Genomic DNA, 16,012 nt, shown 5'->3' with positions numbered 1-16,012 from the left:
TTTTCGTATAGAAATTTTTGGGTATATACATTTTCGACCCTCCGGTTCTATAGAAACTTTTAGGTATATACGTTTTCGACCCCCCTCCCCCCGGTCATTCTGGGTCAAACTTTTAGGTAAATACGTTTTCAGCCGGATAGGAATTTACCATTTGAGTGTAACTAACTAAAACATCTATTAGTTATTTTTTCTAAAGATTACAACCGATTACTTGGGTAAATCCAATGGCAAAAGATCATCCACGCCCGCGAACGCAGACGATGTTGGTGATCCGACCCGTCATCATTCCAGAGGAATCTCACCGCCCGAAGACCCACTATAGTAAAACCACTGACTCGTCTCAAAGCAATTTTGCTCTAGGCAGGCAAGACTCGAACAAGGACCTCCCTTTTAAAAGGTTACGGTACTGTTAATGCACCAGAAGCTCATTGGCACGTCCATTAGTTGTTATGTTTGACTTTGAATATTAAATCTTTTACTCAATTACAAAACTATTACTATTACTAATGTATTTTGCAGATCAAATGAACAATAAATACTTATGATGCAAAGTGTTTGAAACCATAAAACAGTATTATAATAAAAATTGTAGGGCGATCTATTGTTATACTTTATCACTCATGTGTAGTAAGACTATATTACATGGTATTTTATACTATATAAATATAACCCAAGGGATGGCCTTAACGTAAGATTAAAAGGCCTCTATTTTTATTATTAGGGTGGACGGAATGCTCACATGAACCAGCGGGTAATAGGGAGCTGAGGTGACAAGCAGTACCGCTAGAGAACACCACCTAATGGCCTTCGGGAGGTGGCAATCGAGAGAATCAGGGCCGGCCCAAGCTTAAGTATTTTGAGGCTTGGGCTTTGGGCCACCAAATCTATAGGGCCTCCATATTTTAAAGAAAAATATATACAGATATATGATATGGGCCTGTGAAATGGATTTAATGTGTGTAAATATGGGCCTAAATCCTAGCTAAAATCTGTGTTTAGCCTAAAACTTAAAAGTGTTTATGGATCAAGAATAATTCGTGTCCTCCATTCAATAATCACATCCCTTTAAATAGGGGTAGATACAATACAAGAGATATGGAAACATATCAAATACATAATTATCTCCTAATATAATGGATACATAATATTTACATATTCTAATAGTCCCCCGCAGTTGAAGCGTGATATGGATGAACGCGCAAACTGGAACGAAATTCTTCAAAAAGCGTGCGAGGAAGACCCTTAGTAAAAATATCCGCATATTGCGAGGAGGAGGGCACGTGTAAAACTTTAACATGACCAATCTGTACCTTTTCCCGAACGAAGTGAATGTCCATCTCAACATGCTTTGTACGCTGATGTTGCACGGGATTTGCTGAAAGGTAAACCGCGGATACATTATCACAGTAGATGATGGTGGCCTTTAAGATTGGGACACGAAGTTCAAGAAGAAGGTTCCGAAGCCAGCTGGTCTCGGCCACCGCGTTAGCAACGCCACGGTATTCAGCTTCGGCACTAGAGCGGGAAATGGTGGGCTGGCGTTTAGACGACCATGAGATGAGATTATCACCCATAAAAATGCAGTACCCAGATGTGGAGCGTCTAGAATCAGGGCAGCCCCCCCAATCCGCGTCAGAATAGGTAATAAGAGAGGATGTGGAGGAGGCCGACAAGTGTAGGCCGAAACCGATAGTGCCCTGAAGGTCACGAAGTATCCGCTTAAGAAAGGCAAAGTGTGGCTCCCGTGGGGCATGCATAAATAAACAAACTTGTTGTACCGCGTAAGTGATGTCAGGTCTTGTAAATGTGAGATACTGAAGAGCGCCCGCTAGACTGCGGTAAAGAGTGCCATCTGTAAGCAGATCCCCATCATTAGCGCCTAATTTGGAACCTGTGTCGCATGGAGTGGCGCAAGGTTTACACCCGGTCATGTTCGCTCGGTGTATGATGTCCCGAGCGTATTGTGATTGGGACAAGAACAACCCGGTAGAGTCCCTCGTAACAATGATCCCCAGAAAATGATGCAACGGACCTAAGTCTGTCATAGCAAACTCCCGCGATAGCATAGTAATGATTGACGTTAGAAGAGTCGAATCAGAAGCGGTCACGACAATATCGTCGACATACAATAATAAGTATGCCGTGGAAGTCCCATGTTGATATATAAATAGCGACGAATCACATATACTGCTGCGGAATCCTCGGGACAACAAATGGGTCGAAAAACGGGTATACCATGCACGAGGGGCTTGCTTGAGACCATATAGAGATTTCTTTAGGCGACAAACATGATTCGGACGTTGACTGTCAATAAAACCCGGTGGCTGATACATAAACACTGTTTCTTCTAAGTGACCATGCAAAAAAGCATTTTTGACGTCGAGTTGGTGAATGGGCCATGCTCGAGAGACCGCCAAACTTAACACTGTGCGAATGGTGGCGGGTTTGACGACTGGACTAAATGTATCATGACAGTCGATGCCAACCGTTTGAGATTTGCCATTTACCACTAACCGAGCTTTGTAGCGCTCGAGAGCGCCGTCGGATTTAAATTTATGTCTAAAGAGCCACATGCAACGTGTAATGGGCACCCCCTCCGGTCGCGGTACCAATTCCCATGTCTGATTTTCCTGCAAAGCATTAAACTCATTGTTCATAGCCATAAGCCAATTAGGATCTAGAAGGGCTTTGAGGTGGGATGTGGGAATGGGTGAGATGTTATGGTTGACGGAAGGAGCAGTAAGGTTAAATTTAGGATTAGGCTTGGAGATTCCAGCCTTGGATCGGGTATACATGTGGTGACGGTTGGAAGTGGATTGGGCCGCTGGGGAAGAAGGCGGTGAGTGGTTTGGTGAATGCGGGTGAGTTGGGGTTGGGTTAACAGTGGGCTGGGTAGTGAAAGGCGGGCTGGGGACGGTTTGGTTTGGGCCGACAGGAGTGGGCTGGGTAGTGGAAGGCTGGTTGGGGACGGGTTGGTTTGGGCCGATAGGCAGGTGGGCCGAAGGTGGGTATGGTGCGGCTGTGGGTATCGGAGCGAAGAAAGGGTAGGTTTCATCATCGAGGAAGTGATAAGCGTCGGGCGGGGTGGTGGTGTCGGAGGGAAAGTCGTGCTCGTCAAAAATCACATGACGAGAAATATGGACCCGACCAGTGAGGGGATCCATGCATCGATACCCACGAAAATTTGGCGGGTAGCCCAAAAAGATGCATCGGGTAGACCGGGGTGAGAGTTTATGGGGTTGAGTGGCAGAGGCGTTCGGGTAACAGGCACACCCAAAAACGCGAAGATGATCATAGGTTGGATGTCTTTGGTAAAGGGCGAAGGCCGGGGTGTGATGGTTGAGCTTAGGGGTAGGAAGAATATTGTGAAGATAGGTTGCAGTGTGGAGAGCTTCAACCCAAAATGTGGGTGGAAGACGAGCATGGGTAAGTATGGCACGGATAATATTATTAAGGCGTCGAAGCATGCGTTCGGCCTTGCCGTTTTGTGGTGAGGTCTGGGGGCATGAGAAACGAAGAACCATGCCTTGTTGAGCGGCAAATTGCTTGAAGCTGTGATTGTCAAACTCACCACCCAAGTCACATTGAAACGTTTTAATGAGACGGTTAAATTGAGTGTGGATTAGTTTATGAAATTTAGCAAAGGTAGGAAACGTTTCGGATTTAAATTTAAGTGGGTAGACCCAAACATGTTGTTTTGGCGGGCGGCTTGGCGTTGTTGTTCTTTTTGCAGACTGGTGCGAGCTTCATCCCATGTAGGGGAGGTTTGATTGATGAGGGCAGCGGTAACATCATACTCGGACGGTAGGCCTCGAACAAGTTGCATAACGAGCCGTGGCTCGCTAACCGGAAAGCCGACATCGCCTAGTTGCTCGGCGATGTCTTTAAGTTTCTGACAATATTCGTCGAGGGATGCACAAGCTCCAAGTGTGAGATTTGTAAAGTCATGCTCAAGAGTCGTAGCTCGAGAACCTTTGTTATTAAGAAAAATACCTTCAAGTTTCACCCATGTGGCTCGTGCCGTAGCATCGGTTTCAAGAACCCGAACCAAATACTCGTCGGATAGCGTGGCGTATATCCATTGGAGAATAAGGGCGTCGATCTCTTGCCAGGAATCATAGTCATCGTCGCCTTCCTTTGGTGCAGTCGTGCCGTCGATATGATCAAGAACCTTGTAAGCTTTTGCATGTAACTTGAAAAGCTTTACCCATGATGAATACGTAACCTTGGTGCCGTCGAGAGTGCGAACCTTGTTTTGAATGTTGGTCACCGTATAGGCTGGATGCAGGGAGGAGGATTTAGGTTCGGTGTTGGATGTGTGTTCTTTGCCGGTCATGGTGGCTGTCGAAACAGGGGATGACCGGAAAAAAACGAACGACGGTTAAGGTGTGCGACGGCTAGGGTTTGTAGAGCGTAAGCTCTGATACCATAAAAGTGTTTATGGATCAAGAATAATTCGTGTCCTCCATTCAATAATCACATCCCTTTAAATAGGGGTAGATACAATACAAGAGATATGGAAACATATCAAATACATAATTATCTCCTAATATAATGGATACATAATATTTACATATTCTAATAAAACTTTGCCTAAAATCTGTATTCATTTTGTGATATAATTGCCTAAAATTCGTTTCTTTTTTTTTATTATTGAAAAAAGGCCACAAGTTTTTACTTCGCATTAGGTCACCAAAATGGTTGAGCCGGCCCTGGAGGGAACTACTCTCCGGATTGGAGACAACTTTGCGAAGGGATGGAATATGAAAACACGAAGGAGAGCTCGAGAGCGCGGGAACACTGGCCCGGTGTTTCAGTTCCGGAGGCGGGATGAAGCCCCCGGTTCGGGCTCGGGAAGAATACTAAGTTGTGATGCTTCACTGCTTGAAAACAATAGACTAAACAAGAATCATGATGTTTCAAACAAATCTTATACTTGTATATTGCATAATCAATTGCCAAATAATCATATAATAAATACTTTCACCAATAAGGTTCTATAACCAATGGTAAATCCACAATTAAAGGCATTGCTTACGGCCTACTCCGAGTCAACTCAACCGAGTGAACTCGACCCACACCACACACCAGTTTATGATCACCATCATCATCATTATCATCTACGACATCCATTCAGAATATGAACTGGCGTCCATGTCCTCTGGTGAGTCGAGTTGAACACATTAACCGAGTCAACTCAAGCGAGTCAACTCGGCCCATGCTTGAGGTCTTACTAGACCTCCATACCCACACCACTTTTATGATCACCATAATCACCATCTACAAGATCACATTCCGAACTCGAGCTAGCGTCCATGTCCTCCAGAGAGTCGAGTTGAGCACACTCGGCAACCGAGTCAGACAGTGAGTAGTTCTCCGAGTCATGGCTCCTATTTAGTGGTGTCATCTCTCCTTTCCTCACTACATTAAACACTATCCCATTTTGAATCCTCTCTGGCTGAAGCAAATCGCCCGCAGCAACCGTAATGCTACCGCTACCACTACCACTACCACTACTTGTATGCACTCTTTGATCGGGTTCGGGTTCGGTCTCTGAGCTTCTCTCCGGTTGTACAACCCGCGAATTCTGAAAAACTCGAATGGCCTTGTTCATTTTCGAGTCGGTATCTATATTCTGAATAAAATCAACGAATTGATCCGCGGAGGTCGTTCTCATCAACGGACCACCGGACCTCGTCCATGAACCAAACTCGGCGCTCTCCGGCTCACTATCGCTCCCATCACGTATCCGGTGGTTTCGACCACTATGGTGGACAGAGTCTGCTGGTTCTTCCTCCAAAGAACCTGATGAATTCTCGCGTGCCATACAGTTCCATGATGGAATTCGTTTCGAGGCGTTAAACCGTACTGTGTTTGATGCCCCGTGAGAAGCTGCAGCTGCTCGTTCTGCACTGCGTTTCAGTCTGCGCATATGATTTAAAACCACAACACATTCGTCGAGTGCAAGCTCAATCCCGCAGTTTGCTTTTATGGCTGCAAGCTTCTCCCACGTGCATCTTCTACCTTGATTCGCGGCCTTTTGAAGCTCCAAATGAGATGGGTTTTGTATGATTTTTGAGTACTGGTAACAAAAAACGAAAAAATTCAGCTGAATAAACACATTTATAGAAAACAACTAGAACCAAATTGAATGTAAAAATAAGGAAAAAGCCACCTGAGCTAAAGTTGCAGGCATAACAACGGTAACATCGCCTTCCCAATCTTGAGCAAATAGCTTTGGTAGTCCTCCTAACGAAAAACCGAGTTCCAAAACTTGATTGCATCGATGTTTTACCTCCATCTCAACAAGATGTGCAAGCTGCAACAACATTACATCAAACAAAAATTAAAAAAAAAAGGCAGACGAAATGTGTATCGGGTCAACCAAATATGAAATATACCTTTGCAGCAAAATTTCCTCCATTAGCTCTCACAAACTCTTTAAACCGGAGTAAAGGTGCGATATGCGGATTTGCTTGACTAACAATGAAATGATTCACATTAAAAAGCTCTTTCAATTGAATCATTGGTAAATCGATCTCCAAACTACCATCCCTCCACCGCCTACCTGACGTGCCACTGGTCTCTTCGGGGCCCCAATGGAACGGTGGGTGATACGGTACAATCTCACCACTTCTATCCTTGGCCATAAGCTCTTGAGCTTCGTAAAGGCCCGGGAACGCACAAGAAGCGGTAACCGCACTCCATATAACCACGTGAGGTGATGTCAAGTAGTTTAAACATCTTGGCGGCTCGTGTTTTCTTTGGGAGCATACAGTTATCCCAAGAACACGACCCGTCATATCATAAGCTTCTTGAAATGTAAGATTATTCGTTAAGTTTCTTAATAGAATTTGTAAATGTCGAATGTCATGAAGCGCTCCTTGTGTCATAACCCTTTTGAAAACGTTGAAAATCCCTCCCATTTGATCGAAGAACTGCAACGAATGCCACGAATCCTCAAAAAAACTTTGAAGTTCGGGCCATGATTTCGTGGCCACAACCGAACACATGATGGACCCCACACTCGACCCCGCGACTATTCTTGGCATAAGTTTATGTTCTACTAAAGTTTTCACTACACCCACGTGAAACGCCCCAAGTGATGCACCCCCGCTTAACAGCAAAGCCGTTCTACCAAATGCGTGCCTAGTCTCATGCATAAACGCGAGTTTTTCTTCTAGAACAAGTTCATCCGAATCAAAATCACAAACCATTCGTAATTGTGTTGAAACCTCGTCAATGTATTCTTTAATCACCTTCGGGACTTGATGCCTACCTTTATGAAGCTCGGGGTTACACATATTTCCAAGATTTCTTATCAAATCCGCACGCATACAAAATACTATATCTCTAAGCGAACATTCTTCGCGCCTATGTCTAAGTTCTTCGAGTTTATTTCTCACAAGTTCTTCATCATAAAGATCATTTTCATTCAACTTAGGGCTTTCTTTATCTAACATCTTAGCAGCATGAGCCCATTCCTCATACGTTACCGCAGCCCTCATCATATTCCTCCAAAATTTCCTTCTATACGCCATTTTGGCTTTTGTTTTCACATTCGTGTAACGGTTTAGTAAAAATGCTATTAGTGTGACTAACAACAGTATCCCTTGCGGGTTTCGTGGATGTAACCATGAGATAACAGGTGTACCAATGACTAAAACATATGTTCTTAATCTATGAAGATAATACATCAACATATGCACAATTTGATGCCTTAACTGTTCAACTGACTTACAGAATAAAACCCTAAAAGCAATTGTCCGGCCAAGCATGGTTGACGGTCCGATTAAAAACCGATCAATAGCCGCTTCACTGCTTATATCCATTTCTAGAGTAAATTTCCAAAGCAAACCCTAACTCTATTTAGTCAAACCCTAATTAACGATATTTTCCCCAAAATCAAACCCTAATTAACGATATTTTCCCCAAAATCAAACCCTAATTCATGAAATTTTCCAAATCAAACCCTAATTCATGAAATTTTCCAAATCAAACTCTAATTCATGATATTTTCCCCAAATCCTACCATACTTCATGTTTTTTTCACCAAATCAAACCCTAATGCAGGATTTTTCCCCCAAATCAAACCCTAACTCATGATATTTCCCCAAATCAAACCCTAATTCATGAAATTCAAACGAATAATGGAAGTTTAATCGAATTGAAATCAAATTATAAGAAAATACAACCTCACAAATCGACGAAAACTTACAAAATTACCAGAAACACTACTTAAAACTGAAATTAAGTTGAAAAGTGTGATAAAACTGAATGAAATTGAATAATATTGATGATGAAGTTATGAGATCTGAATAGTGAATTATTAATGAAGAAGATGATGATTTATATATATACGATGAGATTGTTCACATGTATTATTTGGTCATTTGTTTATGTATGCATTTGTAATTATAGAAAAATACGTATTCAAATTGAAATTGTTCAACATTGTGGATAAGAGAATGAGAGGCATGCATCATTGGTGACTGTGCACAAGATGACGATGGAATTCAGCACTCTATTTTTGAAAATTGGAGGGATGAAAGCGATCAAAATTGGGTAATTTTGAAAAAGGTTTGATATTTTTGGGTCGGAACTTCGGGTCAAATCAAATTGATAATTTTTTTTTTCTTTTAAACGGCAACAATGATATATATTAATATCAAAGGGCTAGCGGAAAACTAGCATAACCCAAAACAACCCGGGATATGTCCCCAATCATACAGACACATCTAACCTACTTACCCCCAAAAAAGGGTTGACACGCCACTTATCCCAAATTACATCAACTTTTTTAGCCCTATGTTTTACCCAATCAAAGGATAAAATCATTATTTCCTCAAAAAGATCAGCCGTTCTTTTCTTAAGAGATCTGAATATCACCTCGTTCCGGTATTTCCATATGATCCAAAAAGCTGCGTAAATGATGAGAGTGTATATCTTCTTTTCCAGCTTGTTCCCTGCTCTTGTCCACCCATCTTTTATTAAGTTTGTTACTGATGTAATGGAGGAAACATCCACCCCTGACCAATTGCTTATCATCAACCATAATGCTTCTGCCAGAGGACAACCAACGAAGAGATGTTCCTCATTTTCCGGTTCGACACAACAAATCTTACAATTACTTGAATGAAGTGATACTCCCCTCGAAATAAGATTGGTGGCCACTGGTATCCGGTATTGTGCTACCCTCCATAAAAAGCATCTAACTTTAAGGGGTATCCAAGATAACCATTTCACTTTAACAAAATTGCCCGGACTTCTACCATTCGACAACCATTCTCTGCATGAAGATGTAGAGAAGTCACCATTTTTATTGAAGATCAAACTCCATTTGTCTTCTCCACCTCTGAAGTTATAAGGTTCTAACATTTCTTCCATATCATTGATTTCAATTATTAATTTGTATGCCTTCCTTGAAGAAGTCCATTCCCATTTAAAGGAAGAGACTAAGCCATTGACAGCCTCCAGTTTTTGTCCAATATTACAGTTTTTATTCCTTTCTATTTCAAATAGATTGGGGAAGAGGTTCCTCAAAGGTTTAAGGACAAACCACGGATGTTTCCAGAATTTTGTGTTAGATCCATCCCCCACCATAACCCGAAGGGCCGCTCCCAGCTCAAGATTAGAGGCCACAAATTCTTTATCTACTGACTTAATGGTCGTCCATTGATCTCGTATTGTTGGGCGAGCGATGTCTTCCAATGCTGTGAAGGAAACCTTGTGAATATGTTTTATAACCGATCCCTACAAGCAATTTGTTTCAGTAAGGGCCCGCCATTTCCATTTAGTTAATAAGGCTTCATTCATGCTTTTCAACGCCACGATGCCCAAGCCCCCATTTTTGATAGGTTTTACCACTTTATCCCATTTTATCCAACTTATTTTATTGTTTGTTGCGTTGCCACCCCATAGGAATTTCCTCCTAATACGGTCCATAATTTTTATTACCTTGTTCGGTGCCTTGAACATAGAGAAGAAATATAGCGGTAAGCTGCTGAGCACGACTTTGACCAAAGTTAAACGTCCTCCGAATGAAAGATTTTTTGCTCTCCAATTGTTAAGTTTGTTCCTGAATTTAGTCACAACTGGGTCCCAATTCTTGCTATATTTCATATTCGCACCTAGAGGTAAGCCGAGGTTTTAATTGGGAAGAACTCTTTTTGACACCCCATCATCTTTGAGTAAATTGATGCCTCCGAATCAGACACACCGACTCCAACCAACCGGCTTTTGTTGTAATTAATTCGAAGACCTGACATCAAATAAAATATTCGGAGTATACGTTTCAGATTCAAGAAGTTTTCAATACTCCATTCCCCCAATATCACAACATCATCCGCATACAAAGTATGAGAGATAATTGGACCATTGTTTGGTAATGAGACACCTTTGAAGACCCCTTTTTCAACAGCAATATTGATAAGTGTTGAGAGCCCTTCCATAGCTACTATGAAGAGGAAAGGAGAAAGGGGATCTCCTTGTTGTACCCCTCTTTCCATATGAAATTCTTTCGTGGGTGCCCCGTTTACAAGAACCGAAGTTCTTGCCGAGTTAAAATAACCTCTCACCCATTTCCTCCATTTGCTAGAAAACCCCATTTTCTCCATGACTTTATCTAGATATGACCAATTTATCGAGTCGAAGGCCTTAGCAAAGTCCACTTTAAACAAGACCATTTTGGAGCCCGATTTTTTAATCCATGAATGGATAGCATTGATCATAATATGTCCATCGAAAATATTCCTTCCTTTCACGTAGGCCGTTTGTTCAACCCCAACAATTTTGTGAATCACCTTTTGAATTCTTGATGCAAGAAGTTTACCAATGACCTTCGGCATGCACCTCATAAGACTGATCGGCCGGTAGTCTTCTAAGGACACTGTATGAGCTTTTTTTGGAATGAGAGCTAGGAAAGAAGGGTTACAACCTTTAGTTATGGTACCACTCCTTTCAAAATTCTTGATGAATAAAACAAAGTCTTGGCCGATGATGTCCCAAAATTTACGTATAAAGTTGAAGGTGAGTCCATCTGGTCCAGGGGCTTTATTACCCGCGCAAGCCCATACCGCGTCTTTAATTTCACTACATGAAAATGGGGCGTCAAGCATGATAGAATCCACATCAGAAAGTTTATACCTTAGTTTGAAAGTCACTTCAGGTCTAGATCTTGCCGGTTCGGAGAACTTGTTAGCAAAGAAGGATAAGACATGTAACTTAACATCTTCCGGCTCCGTTATCCAAACATCATTAACCAAGAACCCCTGAATTCTATTTCTGATAATATTGGAGTTAATAACTCCATGAAAAAAACTTGTATTTTCATCACCATCGCTGAGCTATTTGATACGGGATTTTTGTTTTAAATCTTGCCTTTTCTTTTCCGCTAATTCGAACCTTCTCTTTTTTGCCTCCAACATATATATTAATTCTTCCTCGTTAAAGCCTACCTGCTCCGCCTTTGAATCAAGGCTGGATAAAACACTCTCCAGTTTTGTTTCTTCATCATCCATAGCCTTTTTTTGATCCCTGCACCAAGTTTTAAGAGCTTCCTTAAGGGATTTTAGCTTCTGCCCCAGTATATAGTAAGCTTTGTCCTTAATGGGCTTTCCTAACCAGGCCCGCTTCACAATAGGTAACAGTTCATGATGATTAATCCATGAATTGAAGAGTCGAAAGTGTCACACCCTGGCTTTTGCGGAAGCGTGGGTTTATTTTGGTGTAACAACCGTCAATAAAATTCGTAATTAGAATAATAATTATCCAATAAGAAAACCCTAATTAAAACACCCAAGTAATTTGGCATAAACCCTGAAATTTCCGGAACAATCGGAATCAGGATCAGGACCCCTAAAACTCGAGGGGGGCAAACCCTAATTGATAATTATCCTAATTAAAACGTTGCTTTGTTTCAATTGGCTGAAAACTTGAGTCATCCAGGCTACAACCGAACTCAGCTAGGCTAGGAAATAAGTTGCGTCCTTTACGGACCGTAAAGGTTGGTCCTTACGGACCGTAAGCAGACCAGGTTCCCTTACGGACCGTAAGGGGTAGGCATACGGTCCGTAAGCGAGTCGAATTTCTGGCTATAAATAGCCGACCTTGGCATTAGAATTTTGATGTTAAAACGTCGATCAGATACTGTCTGTACGTCGTGTTATACTCCGATCAGTTCACCACACACACACACGATCACGAAACGCTGCCACAATCAGGGTAATAACTCGATCGCTATTACGATTCAACGTCCGATCGATTATAACTATCCAACGATAGTCCGGGTGCTGCTCAATTGAGCTTGTACTTTGATTATTTGTCGTGATTTCGACTTGAATATTAGAGTGCTGTTCGAATTCGGACTATGCTCTGTTATTCGTTGTGAATCCGATTGAATTATCGAGTATTGCACTGATTAATCGTTATGAGGGTTTAATCTCGTGAATTGACGTAACTGCTGTATTAGTTACTAACCTGCCTGTGTGTGCATTGTGTTAAACTAGGTGTAATCAAGGCTAATCAGTAGGCTTATATCTATTGCTCGTTAATCTGCAATGTGAGTCATTCTTCTTTTTAACTGTTTTCTCACAGTTTGTGAGTAAGTATTACAAAACTTCAAGTTATTTTCAAAGGTTATAATTACAGGGATTAAGTCTTTGTAATCACCAAATTACAGCTGGTATGTGGGGTATTGTGCACATTACTATTTTTATTACTCTAGGTGAGTGAGCCGTCACTATTGGGGCGACGGGACCCAATAGTGGTATGACCACAGTCACAGATCCGGTCGAGTGACAAATACCCATTGTTGATAATTGGTTGATAAAAACATTGTAATTCCCCTTAATACTGTAATTTATAACTAACGGGTCGTTTTAGAAAAACCGAATGATTCACTCAGTATTTCCCCGCTGAAAAAACCTTTTTCAAACATGTTTCAGGTGATCTGTGTGATCCAGGAAAAGTGCAGTAAAGCACTACAAGCTCAAGGAAGTGGCTCAGTATGAATAAATCAATAAAATATGTTTTGAAAAATAAAGATTTCTGTGTGAAATCAACTTATTGTAAATTATGGGATTTATCCCTTAAACTTTGTGTAATATATTAAACGAGCTTTTTACGGTGAAAAGATCCTGTAATAAAAGACTTCCGCTGTCACATAAATTAAATACCACGGGTATCACGGGAACTGCCTCGCGGCCCCCGACTCCGTCCAGGGTGGGTCGGGGAGCCGTGACAGTAAAGGTGGTATCAGAGCTAAGAATTAATAAATATTGAGCCACTGATCGAGCCGCTGATTAAGCCTAATACTAAATTAAGTATTTGACAGAATACTTAAATTTACTAGTTGTTATTTTGTGATTATATGTTTTATTAACTGATTATTTGTTAGTTACAGTATGGGTAAGCAAAAGCTGTCTGCTATCTACCACAAACTAGATGTTGCATCTTCTTCTAAAAACCCAGTAAACCTAGAAGAAGGAATCTTTGTCCGCAAGGCAAACTATGAAAATCCTCTTTCCCCAGAGAAAAGGGATTCGATACTTAAAAAGAGTCAGGGGACAAAGAAACCCCGAACCAAGAGAGTTAGGTTTAACCCAGAAGTCCAAGAATTTGGTAATAGTGCACCTTGGGAAGATAAAATAGACGGGAAATGGGCAAATCTCTATATGCTAGCTACTGTAGCAGAAAATATCAACCTCTAAATTTCCAAGTAATCGAGTCTAATAGAAAAATCACTATCCAGTAAATAAATAAAACCCAGTGTGTTTATTTCTGTTGTCTTCTGTATAAATTATGCAATAAAACTTCAGTGTTTGTTTGTTAAACTTTGTTCCAAAGTTTTAACATTGCATTTTTATTTTGCATATATACTATGCAGCATGAATGAGATATCGGAAGCCTTCCAGAATCTCAATTTATATCCAGTGCCTATCGAAGTCTCTTACGACTTTACTGGTTACGTTGCTGACATAGAAGAACCTGTGGAATTCCAAGCTCCACCGCTGGAAAAATCCAAACCTAAAAAGAAAAGAAGATACCTAGGATGGAGGAAAGTACGCCGTAGGAAACCAGCCACTAGGAGACTCCCTAAAATAGAAAATCCTGTGATCGTGAGCAAGGGAAAGGAAATAGAAACTGAAGAAAGTTCGAAACCACCAGAAAAAGAAATAGGAATAGATCTTAAGCAAAAGGGAATAGAGATTGGCGAAAGCTCTAAACAACCAGAAGAAATTACGTTCCAAGACGAAATAGACCGTCTCTTAGAAAACTGTGAGGTCATAAGCCCAATCCGCACCAACTTGTACCCTTACCCGGCTACAGTTCAATTTCCCTTAAACGTAGCACCAGCTATTCCTGAACCTTTAATCCACACCCGACCACTAGGCGAACTGGAGGAATGGTGGACAAACGACTGGCAATTCCAAAACATAGTCAATAGTCCTTATAGTTTCCTTCCACAATTCGATCCAGAACCAATCCCGAATCCTCCCATGAGTAATGAAAACCTAGCTGAACTTCGTCAGTTCGGTGAAGAACTGATAGGTACAGGTAATAGGATCAGGGAAATGGGAGAGCATTTAACTTGGAAGTACGATGAGAGGGAACATCGTTACTAGAACTGTCAGTTAAACCACAGGAAGCCGTACTATATAATAATGTAAATAAGTAATGTAAGACTTTGTAAAATGGGCAATAAAACTCTGTAAGATACGGTATGTACGGAGGCATATACAATATACAATAACAAAATGAAAGTCGAGAAATCGAAAATTTTGGTTATGTTTGTATATTGTAGTAATTTATGTGTTTATCTGTGCTAAATTTGTTAGTTATAAGTTAGACACTAATACTTCCTACTAACTAGCAGATGGAAAACGCTAACAATGAACCAATTAATGAAGTAAATCAATCTGAGCAAGAACAGGAAGATCAATATATAACTCGACAAGATATCGAGCACTTTATCGCCCAAGGGATAGCCCATGCTATTCCAGCAATTGTGGCTGCTGTTCAAAAACCTGCCAAACCACAACAATTAATTCCTAGTAAACGTACTCTGGAGGATAACGGCAGTAACATCATAAATGGAGGCGGCAATCATAACGATCATGATCCGCAACAAGTCCCACTTCTAAAAAGAATAAAAGCTGCAACACCTGGTTGCACTTACAAGGAGTTTCTTGCTTGCAAACCCGCTGAATTTGCAGGTAACGAAGGGGCAACTGCAACTCTGCGCTGGTTAGAGAAAACCGAAGCAGTAATTGCAATAAGCAAATGTGCCGAAGAGGATCAGGTGATGTATGCATCAAATCTATTCAAAGAAGGAGCGCTAGAATGGTGGAATACGATTCTCCAGGCAAAAGGAAGAAGGATAGCCTATGCCATGAGTTGGGAAGAATTTAAGAATCTGGTAGAAAGAAAATTCTGTCCCGAATATGAAAAAGACCAAACGGCAAACAAATTCCTAAGTCACCGTATGACAGGGGTAGATTGCCGAGGCTATACTTCAACATTCTTTGAATACGCAAGGGTAGTGCCAACACTGGCTTCGCCAGAACCGGTACTTATTTCCCGTTACATCTGGGGGTTAATTAGTGAAATCCGAAACATCGTTAAAGCTGCGAGACCTCGTACTATTGACGATGCTGTAGAATTAGCTAACACCCTAACGGATGAATTGGTACGCACAAGAGAGGAAGATCACAAGAAGGAATTAGCTCAAAAGATTACCCAAGGATTTCGTATGGGTAATACCAAGAAAAGAGGAACGGGGCAATCCTCATCATCTCCCTTCTGCAAAACTTGCAAAAAGAAGCATTATGGACAATGCAACATGGTTTTCAATTTTTGCAAGACACAAGGACATCGGGAAGAAGACTGTAGGAAGAAAACAAGAATTTGTTATAATTGCAGAGAAAGGGGTCATTTCCAATTTGAATGTCCTAAATTAGCTAAACCTGTAGCCAACCAAGTCAAACCAGCTGAAGGAGCAACAAAGAGAAAT

The 16,012-nt window shown here is 41.3% G+C and overlaps 3 protein-coding genes across 3 annotated transcripts; all 3 read right to left on the bottom strand.

Annotated features, from left to right (window-relative positions):
• Positions 1–3,622: 3,622 nt before the first annotated feature.
• LOC110900925 lies at positions 3,623–4,336 on the bottom strand. The gene has a single exon (XM_022147782.1). The coding sequence runs from the start codon at positions 4,334–4,336 to the stop codon at positions 3,623–3,625; it is 714 nt and encodes a 237-aa protein (XP_022003474.1).
• A 627-nt stretch (positions 4,337–4,963) lies between these two features.
• LOC110897983 (triacylglycerol lipase SDP1) lies at positions 4,964–8,337 on the bottom strand. Its single transcript, XM_022144721.2, has 3 exons — positions 6,402–8,337; positions 6,176–6,319; positions 4,964–6,082 (listed from the first exon to the last, which is right to left on the bottom strand). The coding sequence occupies exons 1-3, from the start codon at positions 7,830–7,832 to the stop codon at positions 5,234–5,236; spliced, it is 2,424 nt and encodes an 807-aa protein (XP_022000413.1). The 5' UTR covers positions 7,833–8,337; the 3' UTR covers positions 4,964–5,233.
• A 387-nt stretch (positions 8,338–8,724) lies between these two features.
• On the bottom strand, positions 8,725–10,122 carry LOC110900926. The gene is made up of 2 exons (XM_022147783.1): positions 9,958–10,122; positions 8,725–9,753 (listed from the first exon to the last, which is right to left on the bottom strand). Exons 1-2 carry the CDS (start codon positions 10,120–10,122, stop codon positions 8,725–8,727), a joined length of 1,194 nt encoding a protein of 397 aa, XP_022003475.1.
• Positions 10,123–16,012: the final 5,890 nt, after the last annotated feature.

This window comes from Helianthus annuus, chromosome 13 (assembly GCF_002127325.2).
Source record: "Helianthus annuus cultivar XRQ/B chromosome 13, HanXRQr2.0-SUNRISE, whole genome shotgun sequence".
Classification (NCBI taxonomy): domain Eukaryota; kingdom Viridiplantae; phylum Streptophyta; class Magnoliopsida; order Asterales; family Asteraceae; genus Helianthus; species Helianthus annuus.
The sequence above is the reverse complement of the archived record's forward strand: the minus strand, read 5'-3'. Positions and strand labels throughout refer to the sequence as shown.

Coding starts and splice junctions, on each gene's coding strand:
- LOC110900925 (XM_022147782.1), bottom strand. CDS start 4,336: ATGACCGGCAAAGAACACACATCCAACACCGAACCTAAATCCTCCTCC.
- LOC110897983 (XM_022144721.2), bottom strand. CDS start 7,832: ATGGATATAAGCAGTGAAGCGGCTATTGATCGGTTTTTAATCGGACCG. Junction 6,320..6,401: donor GAGGAAATTTTGCTGCAAAG/GTATATTTCATA, acceptor ATGTTGTTGCAG/CTTGCACATCTTGTTGAGAT. Junction 6,083..6,175: donor TGCCTGCAACTTTAGCTCAG/GTGGCTTTTTCC, acceptor TTTTGTTACCAG/TACTCAAAAATCATACAAAA.
- LOC110900926 (XM_022147783.1), bottom strand. CDS start 10,122: ATGAAATATAGCAAGAATTGGGACCCAGTTGTGACTAAATTCAGGAAC. Junction 9,754..9,957: donor TGTTCAAGGCACCGAACAAG/GTAATAAAAATT, acceptor AATTGCTTGTAG/GGATCGGTTATAAAACATAT.